The sequence below is a fragment of the Perognathus longimembris genome, chromosome 2 (assembly GCF_023159225.1).
Source record: "Perognathus longimembris pacificus isolate PPM17 chromosome 2, ASM2315922v1, whole genome shotgun sequence".
Lineage (NCBI taxonomy): Eukaryota > Metazoa > Chordata > Mammalia > Rodentia > Heteromyidae > Perognathus > Perognathus longimembris.
In genome coordinates, this window is record NC_063162.1 from 89,427,880 (window position 1) to 89,442,766 (window position 14,887).

A 14,887-nucleotide genomic window follows, 5' to 3' on the forward strand; every position below is an offset into this window, starting at 1 on the left:
AACATGAAAAGAGAAAAAAAAGGAAGAAAATGATGAAAATGTTGCTTTGCTACTTAGGGAGATAAGCAAGGTAACAATGCTTTCTACCCTGTAAAATTATACCCATTATCTATTTCACAATCTACAGAATTGACCAGTATAAATTTAGTGTTCAATTAGTTCTTCACATTATTCTATCTGCCTTGTTTTTGTACTATTTCTTAGATTTAAATACAAAGTTTGTAATTTCCCTCTCTCCCCCAAAACCCAAGCAGAATGGCAGTGTTCTTGTTTCTTTACATTGTCTGTGTATTATAAGAACAGTTTTTCTTTGCAGTGGACCTAACAAAAGACTTTGCTGTCACCTCCTGATAGGAATTATGCAGAGGAAACTGTACTTAAAGAACCCATTTGAGGAAAATAATAGGGCAATCAAAAGGTGTCCCTCTTCACACTTATTTCCCTTTATTGTAAGCCAATAACTTGCATTTCACTTATCACCTAGATTCTCTGCTCTAATTTAGTGAGTTTATTCTCCTAGGAAACCTTTATCTCCTTCATTTTCAGGAAGAATCTCTCTATATCTAAATCAAACTGTAAAGCAAATTGTTCCAATGGCACATTGATTTTTTCTTTTCTTTGTAATCTGCTTGGTTTGGCAGGATCCTTCCCTAAATCACAAAGCCTACAGAGATGCATTCAAAAAGATGAAGCCACCAAAAATCCCATTCATGCCCTTACTACTTAAAGGTAAGGATTTCCTATCTTTTATATTTTGTAATGTCATCTTGTTGAAATCTACCCTTCTATCTAAGGAGGGCAGAAAAGTAACTATTGGTTTCTCTTTACAGTAATTTTGACATTAATACCCATGTTTGCAAGTAATACTTTCTTTTTTTCCCCTAAACACTCAACTTTATTTTTCAGATACCTAGTATGTTTAATTGTGCTTAAGCAAACATCAAACCATTATTACTCATAAAATTCAGTACTGGAAACAATTGTTCATTTATTTGTCATTTGGCTGGTACTGGGGCTTGAATTCAGGGCCTAGGTGCTGTCCATTAGCTTTTTCACTAGAGACTGACACTCTACCACTTGAATCACAGCTCCACTTCCAGCTTTTTGCTGCTTAATCGGAGATAAAAATCTCTTGTGCGGGCTGATTTCAAACCTCAGTTCTCACATCTCAGCCTTTTGAGTAGCTAAGAATACAGACCTGAGCCACCAGCACCCAGCATCACTGTTTTTATTTTACTTTGTTTCTTAGCTTGTATTATTTTCTTTGAGTCTACCACATACTTATTTCAAACAAGAATAAGGCTGGTGTAAGGAACCCAAGTAGTTATATTCATACTCCATATTTCCATCCTACATTTTAGAGACAACAGCCCACCACACTCTGTGGAGCAAGCAATTTCTTTAGTTGCCAAGTCAGTGTAGTGTGTGAAAAATCACTGGTACAGAGTGTACTTTATGCTTTCAAGGAGTGAAATCCAGTCAGGAAAGTATCTGACAGCTCCTAGTTACACCACTGGCCTCTCTTTTGTAAAGCACATGTAAGTCATCAGGAAACATGGCAGCTATACAGCTATATCTGTGGTCTGTCTTTCAAAGCCTGAGCATTACTGAAAAGGAGCTCTTTGGGATCCAGCCTGAGGCCCTAACATTCTATGTGCATCTTCATGTATGTGCTTCCCAGGAAAATGGGAATTTGTGAATTTTTCTTGACTGTATTTTAATTCTTTCAAGGGATTTTATAAGAATTCATCATCCAGCCTTTGCTGTTCCAGGGTAATTAATGTAAAATGAGCTGCATGGGAGCCTGGAATCTATCCTGGGGTCTCCACCTAATGTGGAGACAGAGCCCCTGTGAAACAAGGACATGGTTTTAGGACAGTTCTGGGGAGGCATAGGATGCCTCATTCAAACCCAAGAGCTCCTGTTAATATAAATGAGGGGGCTGGGGCTGGGGATATGGCCTAGTGGCAAGAGAGCTTGCCTCCCATACATGAAGCCCTAGGTTCGATTCCCCAGCACCACATATACAGAAAACGGCCAGAAGGGGTGCTGTGGCTCAAGTGGCAGAGAAAGCCAGGGACAGTGCTCAGGCCCTGAGTCCAAGGCCCAGGACTGGCCAAAAAAAAAAAAAAAAAAAATATATATATATATATATATATATATATATATATATATATATATATATATATAAATGAGGGGAATAAGGAGAGGCTGCAATGCCAGCAGAACAGTTTTAAAGTTCATTTGAGCTTCTTGTATTTCTTTGTTTTTAAGATAAGTTTAGTCAAGTTCATAGTTTTTATTTGTAAAATGAAGTGCGTTAAACTGGAGGATGTATGGTGGCACATAGAGTCATTGAGGCACAAATGGGAACTGTAGAAAATGAGGACAGATGTAGGAAAATATTGATTTTTTGGTCAGAAAAAAATTGAAAAGGTAAATACTTTTAAGGTAATGCATCGTACAGAGTCCATTTAACCTAATGAAGTAGGACAGGAGCTTTCTGCTATTTATCAGCCCCCTCCCCCAATCTTTAATGCATTCAAGTGTCTCATATATACATCTTAGCTTGGATCTGAGTTTACCTAGACCTTTCCATTAGCTAAGAGTCATATTTCTCTTTTTCCTATGAATATACATTCACTCATTCCAAAACAACAAGGCTTAAATTATGGCTGTGGATATAGCTGTGTGATATACCACTTGCCTAGCATATGCAAGGTCCTAGAGTCAAGACTCAGCACCACCAAAAATTTTTGACTGGAGTGGTAGAATGCCAACTGTGAGCAAGCAAGCCAAAGAGCTTTCAGGGACCTGAGTTCAAGCTCTGGTGCTGACACCAGAAAAGAGAGAGAGAACCAAGGGCCTCTCTTGGGTGAACACACAATCAATCACTAAGCTCTACCCCAGATTTCTCAGTTACTTTGAACCTAGTAGTTAGTTCAAAACAAACTCAGCATCTTCCAAAAATGTACCTTCATCCTAATTTCCTTATTTTATTCTCACCAGTGATGCTTTCTTTCTACAAATGGGGGTACCACCACCATTTTCAACTTGCTCCTCTCCTTGCTTACTTCTGATAGACAATCAGGTACCAGCTTTGGGAATAAAAAGAAAATCCCTATTTAAACATATAGATTTAAGAAATTTAAATCATATTTAAACAAAGCAAGTCACATACACATTGCCAGGATTTTTTTTTTTTTTTTAGCCAACACATTAACGTTAAAATGCTGGGTTTTTGTGAGTATTCTACTCAACTGTTCTACAAACATATAGGACCACTTAAGTTCCTTAAACCCAACAGATTGAAGTCAAGCACTTCACCATGAGCATAAAATATGTGCTTCTAATATTATTGTATATTGATAGTATGAGTGTTTGATACTATGCACATATTTGTATATTATGTGTATTTGGTGTTACTGTAATTTTTATCTATTTGTGTTATACTACACACATACACACACAGAGATTACATACTTTCACATCAAGTATCACATAGATTCAGGTTCAACATGCCAAGCCAAATGCATGGAACAGTCTTGTAGGAAGAATTCCTGTGTTGCATTGTTTCTCAGCTCCTTAGCCATGCTTCATGATCCATTCCTAATGGCACTTATATCTTTTGTTTTAAACTTACAGATGTAACATTTATTCATGAAGGAAATAAAACATTTCTGGATAATCTTGTCAATTTTGAAAAACTGGTATGTATATTTTATTAATATTTATTATTATTGTTTGTCTTTCCTACACAAAGCTCTTTCTCCACTAACCATGCCATTTCCAGGCTCTCATTTGTTACATGTTGAACATAGAGTACACAGCATATTCTAATTGAATCTTAGCAGCATTTTGAGACCCAGATAAGAAAATCTAGCACTTCAATTTTTAAAATGTCCTTTGAAGCAGGGCACCAGTGGCTCATACCTATAATCCTAGCTGCTCAGGAGGCTGAGATAAGAGGATGGTGGTTGGAAGCTAGCCTAGTCAAGAATGATCATGAGACTTTCATCTCTGGTTAACCATTAAAAAAAAAAGCTGGAAGTTGAGCTGTAGCTGAAGTGGTAGAGAGCCAGCATTGAGCACAAAAGCTCAGGGATAGCTGAACACCATTGGTTCATGCCTGTCATCCTAGCTACTCAGAGGCTGAGATCTGAGGACCACGGTTTGAAGCCATCCAGGGCAGAAAAGTACCTGTGAGACTCTTATCTCACATTTTTTTAGTGCAAAAACTGGAAGTGGGGGCTGGGAATATGGCCTAGTGGCTAGAGTGCTTGCCTCCTATACATGAAGTTCTGAGTTCCATTCCTCTGCACCACATATATAGAAAAGGCCAGAGGTGGCACTGTGGCTTGTGGTAGAGTGCTAGCCTTGAGCAAAAAGAAGCCAGGGACAGTGCTCAGGCCCTGAGTCCAAGCCCAGGACTGGCAAAAAAAAAAAAAAAAAAAAAAAAGGAATGCAAGTGGCATAAGTGGTAGAGCACTATCCTTGAACACAAAGAGGCTCAGGAACAGTTCCCAGGCCCTGAGTTTAAGACCCACAGCTGACGGAGGGGGTGGGAGAAACAGGCTCAGGTGGGGCTGGGGATGTGGCCTAGTGGCAAGAGCGCTTGCCTCGTATACTTGAAGCCCTGGGTTCGATTGCCCAGCACCACATATACAGAAAATGGCCAGAAGTGGCGCTGTGACTCAAGTGGCAGGGTGCTAGCCTTGAGCAAAAAGAAGCCAGGGACAGTGCTCAGGCCCTGAGTCTAAGGCCCAGGACTGGCCAAAAAAAAACAAGCTCAGGGATAGCACCCAAGCCCTGAGTTCAAGCCCCAGAATCAACACACACACACACACACAGACACACACACACACACACACACACACACACACACACACACCCTTCAACCCTTCATTAGATTGCATCGGTAGTTGAATATGCATTGTGGAACTGAAATTAAAATCATAAGCCTCCTGTTAGGAGTTTATCCTCAGGACTGAGCTTTATTGCTTCAAAGGTACAATCTGATACCCTGGTGTGCACTGCTGTTGAGACACTGTGAGAAAGAGACCTCTTGGGGAGACATATCTGTGTTCCTGAGCTTGCATGTGCACCTGAGATTTGTAGGGTTTGCATGTAAAGGTAAGGGCTCTCCCTTTGTCAGCTCTTTGTGCCTCCCTGCTCATGTGTTGGAGGACCCCCAGTCTATCCTGCCATATAAGATCCTAAATGCCAGGACTCACATCCAGGTCCTCCCAGGGGTTTGACCTGCAGTGAGCTCTTAAGCCCTTCAGGCCTGTCCTTCCTTGGGCAGAGGAAGAGTTACCTACACAGCTAAGTAGCTGGAATGTAGGATATTCTTGAGAGACTTTTTATCTACTGGAGGAATACATTGATCTGACAGATGAACTTCAGTGTCATAGATTGAATGTTCTGTCATGGCTAAAGATGTTCTCAGTAAACCACCTCCAGGGATCCTGACCTTTGAATGACCTTTCCAGTCATGGTACTGGACTTGGGTGAGCCCTTTCAGGAATTGACCCCTGCTCCCTGTAAGATTAAGGCAGGCCTTTGAGAGGAAGTGGACGGAGGCAGAGGCCATTGACCATGACCAGAGCAGTACAGACAAGTCCAGTGAGGGCTGGCATCTGACCTTTGCCTCTGGCAGGAGGAGCTGAGCCGCTTTCACACAACTTCCAGTCTTTCCATAGCTCCCCCTTAAACAGTGGGAAGATGGCTTCTGGCCTAGGGAATCATGACATGGATATGTCAGTCACTTTTGAAGGTGCCTCCTACCTACAACACTGTGTTAGAATCAGAGTTCATTGTTTTAGAAGCTGATCTCACCCGCCCTTCTGGACATGGCTAGTGTTGCGTTTTTGGTACTTGTTTTGTGTGGCTCTGTAGTGCCCTGCACATCACAGGATCCCTCATCACCAGCGGAAGCTGCAGTCACCAATTCATAAGGAAAGGCTTGCAGAAGTGTGAAGCTTTGAATCACTATTTACTTTCCCTCTGGGCAGCGCAGGTGGGTGAGCATACTAGAGTACCTGTGAAGATGCAGGGTAAAATGTATCACACCACCTAGCAGAATGCTCCTTGACAGTCTAGTAAGTCTTCCCTCTGGACCCAGAAGGATAGGTAGGATAATTATACTCATAAGCTGACTCTTGCCTGTTGTTATGAGCAGGCAGGTGGCTGACCTTCTCCCTAAACTGAACCAGTGACTTGAGTTTATTCTGTCATTTCCCCTCAGATAGTGTCACCAGAGTAAGAACAATTCCTTACAGGAACCAGTGGGGGAAAGCCATGGAAAAGTTCCAGCACCTTCTGTAGATTCTCCAGAGATATGGCCTTTTCCTGCTTTCTCCAGAAATTCAGCTGAAGCTTTTTAATTCCTTTTCCATCTCTTTTGTTATTGTTTGTAGTGGGGTTTGAACTTAGAGCCTCCACATGTGCTCTACCACTTACACCTCATACCCAACCCTTTTTGTTTTAGTTGTTCTTCAGATAGAGTAGTGCTTTTTTTTTTTTTTTTTTGGCCAGGGCCAGCATTGGACTACAGTCTTCTTACCTGCACCTTCTGTGGAGCTGGGATTACAGAAATGAACCGCCAGGCCCAACTTTGTTTCTTGAGATAGAATCTTAATAATTTTTAGAATCTTAATCATTTCTATCCTCCCACCACTTCTGAGGAGCCAGGATTATGGGTGCGCATTCATGGGCTGAGACTTCCAGCCAACCGTAGGGACTAACACAAACTCTGAGTAGGGGCTGGGGATATGGCCTAGTGGCAAGAGAGCTTGCCTCGTATTCATGAGGCCCTGGGTTCGATTCCCCAGCACCACATATACAGAAAACGGCCAGAAGTGGCGCTGTGGCTCAAGTGGCAGAGTGCTAGCCTTGAGCAAAAGGAAGCCAGGGACAGTGCTCAGGCCCTGAGTTCAAGGCCCAGGACTGGCCAAAAAAAGAAAAAAGAAAACAAACTCTGAGTAATGGTGATCTCACTGTAGTCAGTGATGTAAGGAAGTTTAAGGAAATCCCAGAATAAGGAACTGGGTGCCGTTGTGCATGGCACAGCAATAAGCAGGCAGAATAGTTACTGACACAGCATGTCTGGTGACTTCCTGGTCCTCCAGGCCAATGGCCCTTGGAGTCTTGTGTGCCCCAGGCTGGCCCTTCCACACAGAGGTCTGGACAAAAGACAGTTTCACATCCTGCATCGCCTGTGTTGAAGTGTGTGCTGAAAGAGATTGACGTTCCTGGGGTACATCAGACTGTTTCTTCCTAAGGACAGAGTTTCTCTGGCTCTCACACAAGGCCATCACCCCCCATCACAAACCAAAAGAACCAAACTGAGTTCACTTGTGAGAAGCCATGACAGATATGTGCTTAAGCCAGCACACAGATAATTCCATTTGTTATCTTCACCTCACTGACCCTGGCCAGCTCTTTAAACCAGGCTGCATGCACATGCAGAAGTGCTCAGTGGACCTGAGATTTCTGTTGTTCCATGGGCTGAGTTCATTGCTGCCTCGGCAACTCTCAGTGTTCCTATCCCAGACTAGTAAATGACAGAGAAACGAAGAGCTTCCCTTTGCTTAAAGAGCACCATCTTACCCTAAAGAGCACCATCCTTCTTCCCAAGAAAAAACCCAAGGATAGGAACCAGCCCTGGGCCCGGCACCCCATGCACCCTGACCCGCCTCACATCCTCTCCAGCCCTGCCTGAGCTGGCGTGTAATAGAAATCAGTGTGCCACCACTGCCAGAAATAAGGAGCAAAGTGTCCTGGGAATAAGGGTGAAATGTGGGGAAGGAAATATAACAATGCATTTGCACAGACATGAGTCAGGTCTCATTTCCTTCGCAAATGCTGCTTGGGTTGCTGCTGTAATCACTGTTAATTTTCCACTATTGAGAAGAAGTACATTAGCAGCCCAGTTGCGAGAACAATTTAATCAGTGGGTCATATTCAAAGAGCTTTTCTGTCATCCTGCCAGATTATAAGCAGAGGTGTGTGTGTGTGTGTGTGTGTGTGTGTGTGTGTGTGTGTGTATTGTTCTGTCAGCAGTAATCACTGAGGGCTTGCTGCTGGTGGCTGATCCTAGATCCCTGTATACAGGCAGGATGTGAATGACAATGGCCCCTGCAGAGATGGGGGTGTCTGGAGGCGCAGGTCAGGAATGATTGGATTCTTGTATAGTAGAATGACATGTGGATTTCGATCTGAAACAAAGTCAGAAGTTGCTCTCATTCACCAGAGGGCTAGAACATAATGACAGTGGTGTTTAAAGGTCCTCTGGCAAGCATGTGAGGGAAAGTATAGTAGAAAGTGGCCAATCATAAGCAAAAAATGTTCTTTGTGAAGATGTCAGTATTGTAGGAATATATTCTTTCATAAGAACCTCACTTCCTGCTGCCATGTAAGCTTGTGAGTCCATGTGTGTGCCACGTGGCAGGTGCTGGGAGTGCAAGGCCGTTTGGGTCCCTGGTTAAGCATACACTGTACAGAGACTTTGCCCTCACCTGCGGGGGAAGCACAGTGGATGTGGCAGGAGGTTTGGTGGCAGGGCTGCATTTCCTTACAGCCTCCTTTCCCAGGACTTAGATTCTGTAGAACCCAGTTTGGGAGGCTCTGTTTCCACAGGCCAAGGACTAAATATTCTTTTGCAATTCAAGCTCAGTATAATCAATTAAAATCATCTCCAGCTTCTATTGGGGCTCTTCTGACTACATCCCAAGCGTTAGATTGCCCATCTATCCATCACAGCAGTCACCGTTACTTCAGCAGTACCCTAAGGCATTGTTGACTGACGTGCTCTTTTCTTCCTTTCAGCACATGATCGCAGACACCGTCAGAACCCTGAGACACTGCAGGGCTAACCAGTTCGGTGAGTAATTGAAACCAGGTGCGGGGTACAAATTGACTGAGGTATTGACTGTGGCCAAACCCCAAGTGCTAGGTGGTCATGATTTTAAACAGATCATGCAACATCATGCTGAGGAATATGGTGGGCGCATTCTATGCCTCACTTTCTCTCTTCAATGCCTATTTGGGATGTTCCAAAAGACAAGATGTGGCCCAACATTAGCCCTTTGCTGAAGCCTTTTGAATGGTCCAGAGTGACAGTGGTCAGTCAGCCACTCCCCCTCCTAACCAGTTCAGCTCTGCCCCAGAGAATCTTGCTTCCCTTGCCCACCACCCTAGAACTGCTTGGGAGTTTAGCAGAGGTGACTCTGCCCCTCCCCTCCCCTCTTTCCTCAGGGCCTTCCTGGAATAGGCCTCCAGCTTGTAAAGCAGCCTTCTATCATCTGTTCTCTGCAGCTGTAACTTCCCATCTACAGCTGCCTTTCAGCTAAAAAAAGTTTCTCAGAGCACATTGGTAGACTACCCACTGAGGAATATTCCAAGCATAATATTGCAGGAAGGAAGGAGTTGGGGAGATTCTGCTTGGGCAGCGGAGTCCTGTAGCAGTCTAGTAAAGGGGGGACCATGAGTGCACAAAACTGCGCCTCAGAGACATCAGCCCATGCAGTGGCTCATCACCCATGAGAGACCAGTACACAAAAAATAAAATTAAATTAAAAGTTGAGCTCAATAATTCTAAATCAACCAAAAGTAATGGGAAACTAAAACTTAAGTGATAACCCTCACTACTGAAAAAAGAATTTTTTTTCAACAATACAGAAATTGATATAAAGTAGATGATATAATCCATGACTCACTTCCCAGGGCCAGTGCTACTGTTTGGTACACATTCTTCAAATTTTTTCTATACAGTACTATTAAGCTATTATATAGATAAAATGTGTGTGTGTGTGTGTGTGTGTGTGTGTGTGTGTGTGTATCTCCTGGGGTTTGAACTCAAGATCTGGACACTGTCCCTGAGTTTTTGTGCTCAAGGCTGGTACTCTACGACTTGAGCTACAGCTCTACTCTGGCTTTTTGGTCGTTACTTGGAGATAGAGTCTCATGGACCTTGCCTGGGCTGACTTTGAACTCTGATCCTCAGATGTCAGCCTCCTGAGTAGCAAGGATTACAGGCATAAAGTTCTCTGTTTGAAAAGGAGAACTATAAATATATGGCCTAATTTTATAGATATCCACATCACTTATAATTTATTTGGTACCATGTAAGTACCACTGATATACACCTATATAATTCACTAAGTATATAATACAATGAAAATATAAATAGCAACAATAACATTGTCCTTGGAAATCCATCCAGATGGACAAGCTGATGAGTCTGACGTCACCTTTTCTTGCTGTCCCGGGGATTACAGGATGTTCAGCTCATTCAAGTGTCTCTAGTTTACATATGTTCAAGTATGAGCAGGAAGGTTATATGTACTGGCTTGGCTGGCTTTGAATCTCTTCACCAAAAGAAAATCTGTGTAACATAAGGAAAAATTTAAGTAGCTATCAAACCAATTTGTGTTCTAGTATTTATATACATTTAAAACACTGGTCTGAAACTTAATTTTTGGAGTTTGAACAGTGTATATGGGCCTAGCATCCAGTGTTGGTATTGGGGATAAACTAGGGTAATATCAATGAGGTCAGTTATAAACTCTGGGTGCCATGCAGGGATACATTGTCACGGGTAGACGGCTCCCCCTACCATCATTCTACTGTTTGCAAGCTAACAACAGATATATATCTATAGCCATCACATGTTTCAAACCAAAAGCAATGTCTTAATGTCTTCCAGAAATGCATTATTATTTTAATAATACAGCTTTCTTTTTTGGCCACAGTAAAAACTTTAATTTGCTGAAACCAGGAAGCCAGTTGCTATTAAACCCCACAGTTATAAGCTTCCCATGAAAGACAAATGCTAAATTATTTCATCATAAAACATGGAAGAGACAGTAAAAGTTTTCACCAGGAGAAATAAAACTGTAGTAAAACGCTTAGTGTCCTGCGGTCTCCTTGCTTTGACTCAGTCTGAGCTCCAGGGTCACACCCTGCCTGTACCTCGGAGAAGCAAGAGGGTGGGAGTCAGCCTCCCACACTTCCGTAGTCTTACTGAGCTGCTTGGCCAGCTCCCCCACCCCCTTTCCTGCTGGTATGTTCATTGCCCATGCACTTATCTCTGATGGACTTAGTACTCCGCAGCCTCTGGGGGCCCAGTGTTTCTTTGACATGTCCTTACATTTCCGAGTAGGAAGTTCCTTTGCTTGCCCTCCTCGGGGAGTGCTTCATCACACACATGCAGTCGTCCTGAGCCCTCTTTGCCTGTTAACTATATTGTAGATTGCGTTCAATAGCATCTCTTCTTTCAGTTGTTTTCTAGTTCCCCCCCCCCCCAAAAAAAAGAAGAACACTAAATAAGTGTATGGAACCTTAAAACATTTCATAGAACCAGCTGTTGTGTTCCCATGCTAAACAGATGAGCTGACTCCTGACACTTACACCCTGAGATATGGGAGCCAGTGTGGGCCCTGTATGCAGATAACAGCTATGGAAGGCTGGCCATTGGGGGTGGGGGGGGGGCGGGGAAGGGGCCACTAGCCCTCCGCCCAGGAACCACAGGACCTGGGTTTGAATTCTGGCTCTGCCCATTTCCTTGCTGTGGAGAAGGATAGGAGGAAGACTTCCCAAAAGTGCAGACTATTAGTGTCTTGCCAGAGTGACTGCCCCACTGCAGAGTGTTGCTTGAGCTGAGAAAGCATTTCTCCTGGAAGGACCAGGGCATCATGTGGAACTCTGACTAGGGAGAGCCTGCCAGGAAAACATGGGGATTGCCGGCTAGAGATATCACCACTGCCTTCATGGGTTTGATTGTTGCTTCTCCCTCCAATGCACAGGAGGCGATGTGTCTCCAAAGGAGCACCAAGAGCTGAAGTCCTACGTCACCCACCTCTACGTCATTGACAGCCAGCAGGCCCTGTTCGAGCTCTCCCACAGGCTGGAGCCCCGAGCCTGAACCTCCCAGCCCCCTTGGACCACAGTTTCTGGAGGGAAGGGAAGGGAAGGTCACCGCCCAGCACATGGCTTCCTGTGAGGAAAGGAGTGGCTGAGTTTTATCAGTAAACTCTAAGATGTGCCCAGCAGAGGAGACCAAGCAGGGTCAGGAAGTGATGTCAGCCACCAGACCGGAAAGGCCCTTCCCCTGGGCTGTCAGAACTGAAGGAGCAGAGCCAGAAGCATCCTTAGAATGGAGAACTGTGTTCTGCCATAGCCTTGTAGATCCAGTCGGTGTTTCAACTTGAGGTATGCCAGCAGGGAGAGAAGAAAAGGCATCTTGACAGAGTGAATAAGTATTTCGGTCAAAGCAAGGAGTTCTACTTTGCCTGGTGTCAGACTCCTGTCCACAGGCTGCCAGGGTTTGAGAACGTCTAACAACCATGATGGCATCTCCAGTTGTTCAGGGAGAGGGAGAGGCCTCTGTGGGCATGAACTCTGCATCACCAATTGCCACTTGCCTCAAGGGTCAGTCAGGCCCTGCCTGCCATATGGGTGGGCAGTGTCAAGGTACGCACTCTAAAATCACACAGCAATGGATGCGTGCAGGAGAAATTAATTTCTGTTCAGCTGGTTTACAACAATAGGCAGAGTAAACTTAAGTTGCTTTCCCAATAAGGAAATATCCAAGTTTTTAAGAAACTCACTCATTATTTAATTTCTGGGGATTTTCTTTATATTTGTAAGTGGGTAGGGATTTTTTTCTTTTTTGTTCCCTGCCCCCCCCCCCCAAGGCACAGTATGATTTTCAGAAGAGCACAGTGCCTGATATACTGGGCACTCATTAACTGTGTGTTAGGGGACAGAGACAAAAAGGACAACATCCTTTTCCTGAGGAAGCCCTAGCGTCTCCATACCACAAGCAGCTCCCCTCATAGCCTGGCAAGAATACAGCTATCAAGGGCATTTAAGCTGTGGGGAGCACTTAGATCCCCCTAGAAAAGGCAGGAATTATCCATCTTTTAGTAAATGTTCTCGGAAGTCTGATTTGTGTAGGAGCCTTAGAAGTCCTATAGTCCACCTACTCACCACAGCAGAGGCTTGCTGTAGTTCCCAGAGTCTCATAGTCTGAATCTTTTTTACTATCCCATTTTTATCTTTGAGCCTCTTATAGCAAATAAGACTTCCTGTTGTTCTCAAGGACTGGTTAGAGGATTTCCCTCAACCCTCAAAGAAACAAAAAGGCTGTGGGCTGAAATGAGCCAGTTCTCTCTGCTAGCTTGATATGAGGCCGCTTCACAGAACGCTCAGGGCCCTGCTTCGTGTATTCAGTCCATTCATGTTGCAAAACGTGTGAAGTTTGTGTACTTCTTGCCATTTCTGCTTGTTCATCTCATGGGCTCCTGCACAGACCTCCCTCTTTGTCTCTCCAACACCTCATTTGTCCTCATTACTGAGCTCAATTTCCCAGCCTTTCTGACACCTTCATAGCAGTGCTGTTTCCTGGGCTCAGGAACCACTGTGAGCTTGAGATTCTATGGGAAAGAAACAAGCAGACCTATTGTGGTAGGACTTTCAAAGAGATTCAGTCTGTCTCGGCATATAAAACTTGAATCCTGAAAATTTACAGGGTTTTATAGAAATATTCCATCCATGCCTAATCTACTTGTAAAGAATACTTCGTGCTCCTCCCACCAGAATATGCTAGAGCACAGAAATCAGACTTTCCTGATGACTTACCAGACAGTCAAATCCCTCCCCTTAGCAATGACAGCATCTGTTTGTGTCTGTTCTCCAAGCTAGCATCTATGGTTTAGCCAGCGTAACTATGTAAGGACATTTCAACATTGTCTCTGTGTGTACGGGGCTTTTTACTTTAACTTTTACATTAGATCTAAATTACACCAAATAGAACATTACCTACAGAGGACTAGTTTTGAGTGGAGATCTACTTCAGCCCAATACCTGTTGCTTAGATTCCAATTCAGATATGTATACTTGATCAAATGTGGCCACACATACTTTGCATCAAAGCACATTTTGCATTCAAAGCTTCCCACTGGAAGCAGCCTGGGAGAAGAGGTATTTATATCCTCTTTCTTCCAAAGCAAAAGGAAAATGGGCTTTTGTCTGGTTTAGATTTGCTTTTGTAATCTTTGTCTTCTGAATGTCCAAGTCTCTACATCTTTCTGAAATTCAGCAATTGTTTTTCTAGAGGTTTAGTTTTTTTCCAAGCAGCAAACTCAGAAATTTTAGAATTTAAGGTGTCTTGCCTGTGACAGAATTGTGGGAACCCGCTTTTGTAGCACAGGAAGCTGTTTCTGAGGAGTCTGAGCTGACAGTGGATGGGTGGGGTAGGACTAGAACATTCTTCAGAGTGGGGAAAGGCCCTGTCCCTTGCAAGTGCTCAACAAAGCCTCTTCAGATGTGGCTCTTTTCCAGCCAGAAGGGTGGGTACACTAAAGTGTCTACACTCTTGTCTCTCTCTCCTTGGAGTGTTATGATTGCATAAAATCCCCATTCACTTCAAAACCCTTTGGTAATACGGTACCTTCACCGTCGGGCAGTGACCCCACACCTCAAAATGTATTCTTTGTTACAACACAACTCCGACAGTCCTGGGGCTCTTTGAATTCGTGAGCAGTGCAGTAAATAAATCAGCCTTGCTTAGAAGTCAGGGCAGGACAACAGAACACAGGTTCCCATAGACAAAATCACAACCTCCCCATTTTCTCTAAAATTAATTACAGACATACTTGCAAATGTTTCATAAACTCCATTACACCTTCACTGTTACAGGCTTATAGTGGCCCGATGCTTTCAGTGACCTGTGACTGCACTCACACTTCTCTGGTATCCTTAATTGCATGCGGAATCTACTCACTCTCCTAGCACAATTACCTACAGCATGTAGCGCGGACTCCCTGACTTCGAAGGCATGAAGACAAACACAACAGCCTCAGAGTAGGGGAACAGGGGGGCT

At 43.8% G+C, this 14,887-nt stretch overlaps 1 protein-coding gene across 3 annotated transcripts in view; it reads left to right on the plus strand.

Annotated features, from left to right (window-relative positions):
- Positions 1-14,280, plus strand: part of Rapgef5 (Rap guanine nucleotide exchange factor 5) — a 232,458-nt gene extending 218,178 nt beyond the window's left edge. For all 3 annotated transcript variants that reach the window (XM_048339709.1, XM_048339711.1, XM_048339710.1), the window contains exons 23-26: positions 642-729; positions 3,646-3,710; positions 8,830-8,884; positions 11,808-14,280. In XM_048339709.1, the coding sequence (XP_048195666.1) occupies positions 642-729; positions 3,646-3,710; positions 8,830-8,884; positions 11,808-11,926 (327 nt within the window). In that variant the 3' untranslated portion in view covers positions 11,927-14,280. The remainder of the gene's footprint in view (positions 1-641; positions 730-3,645; positions 3,711-8,829; positions 8,885-11,807) is intronic.
- The last annotated feature ends 607 nt before the right edge of the window (positions 14,281-14,887 follow it).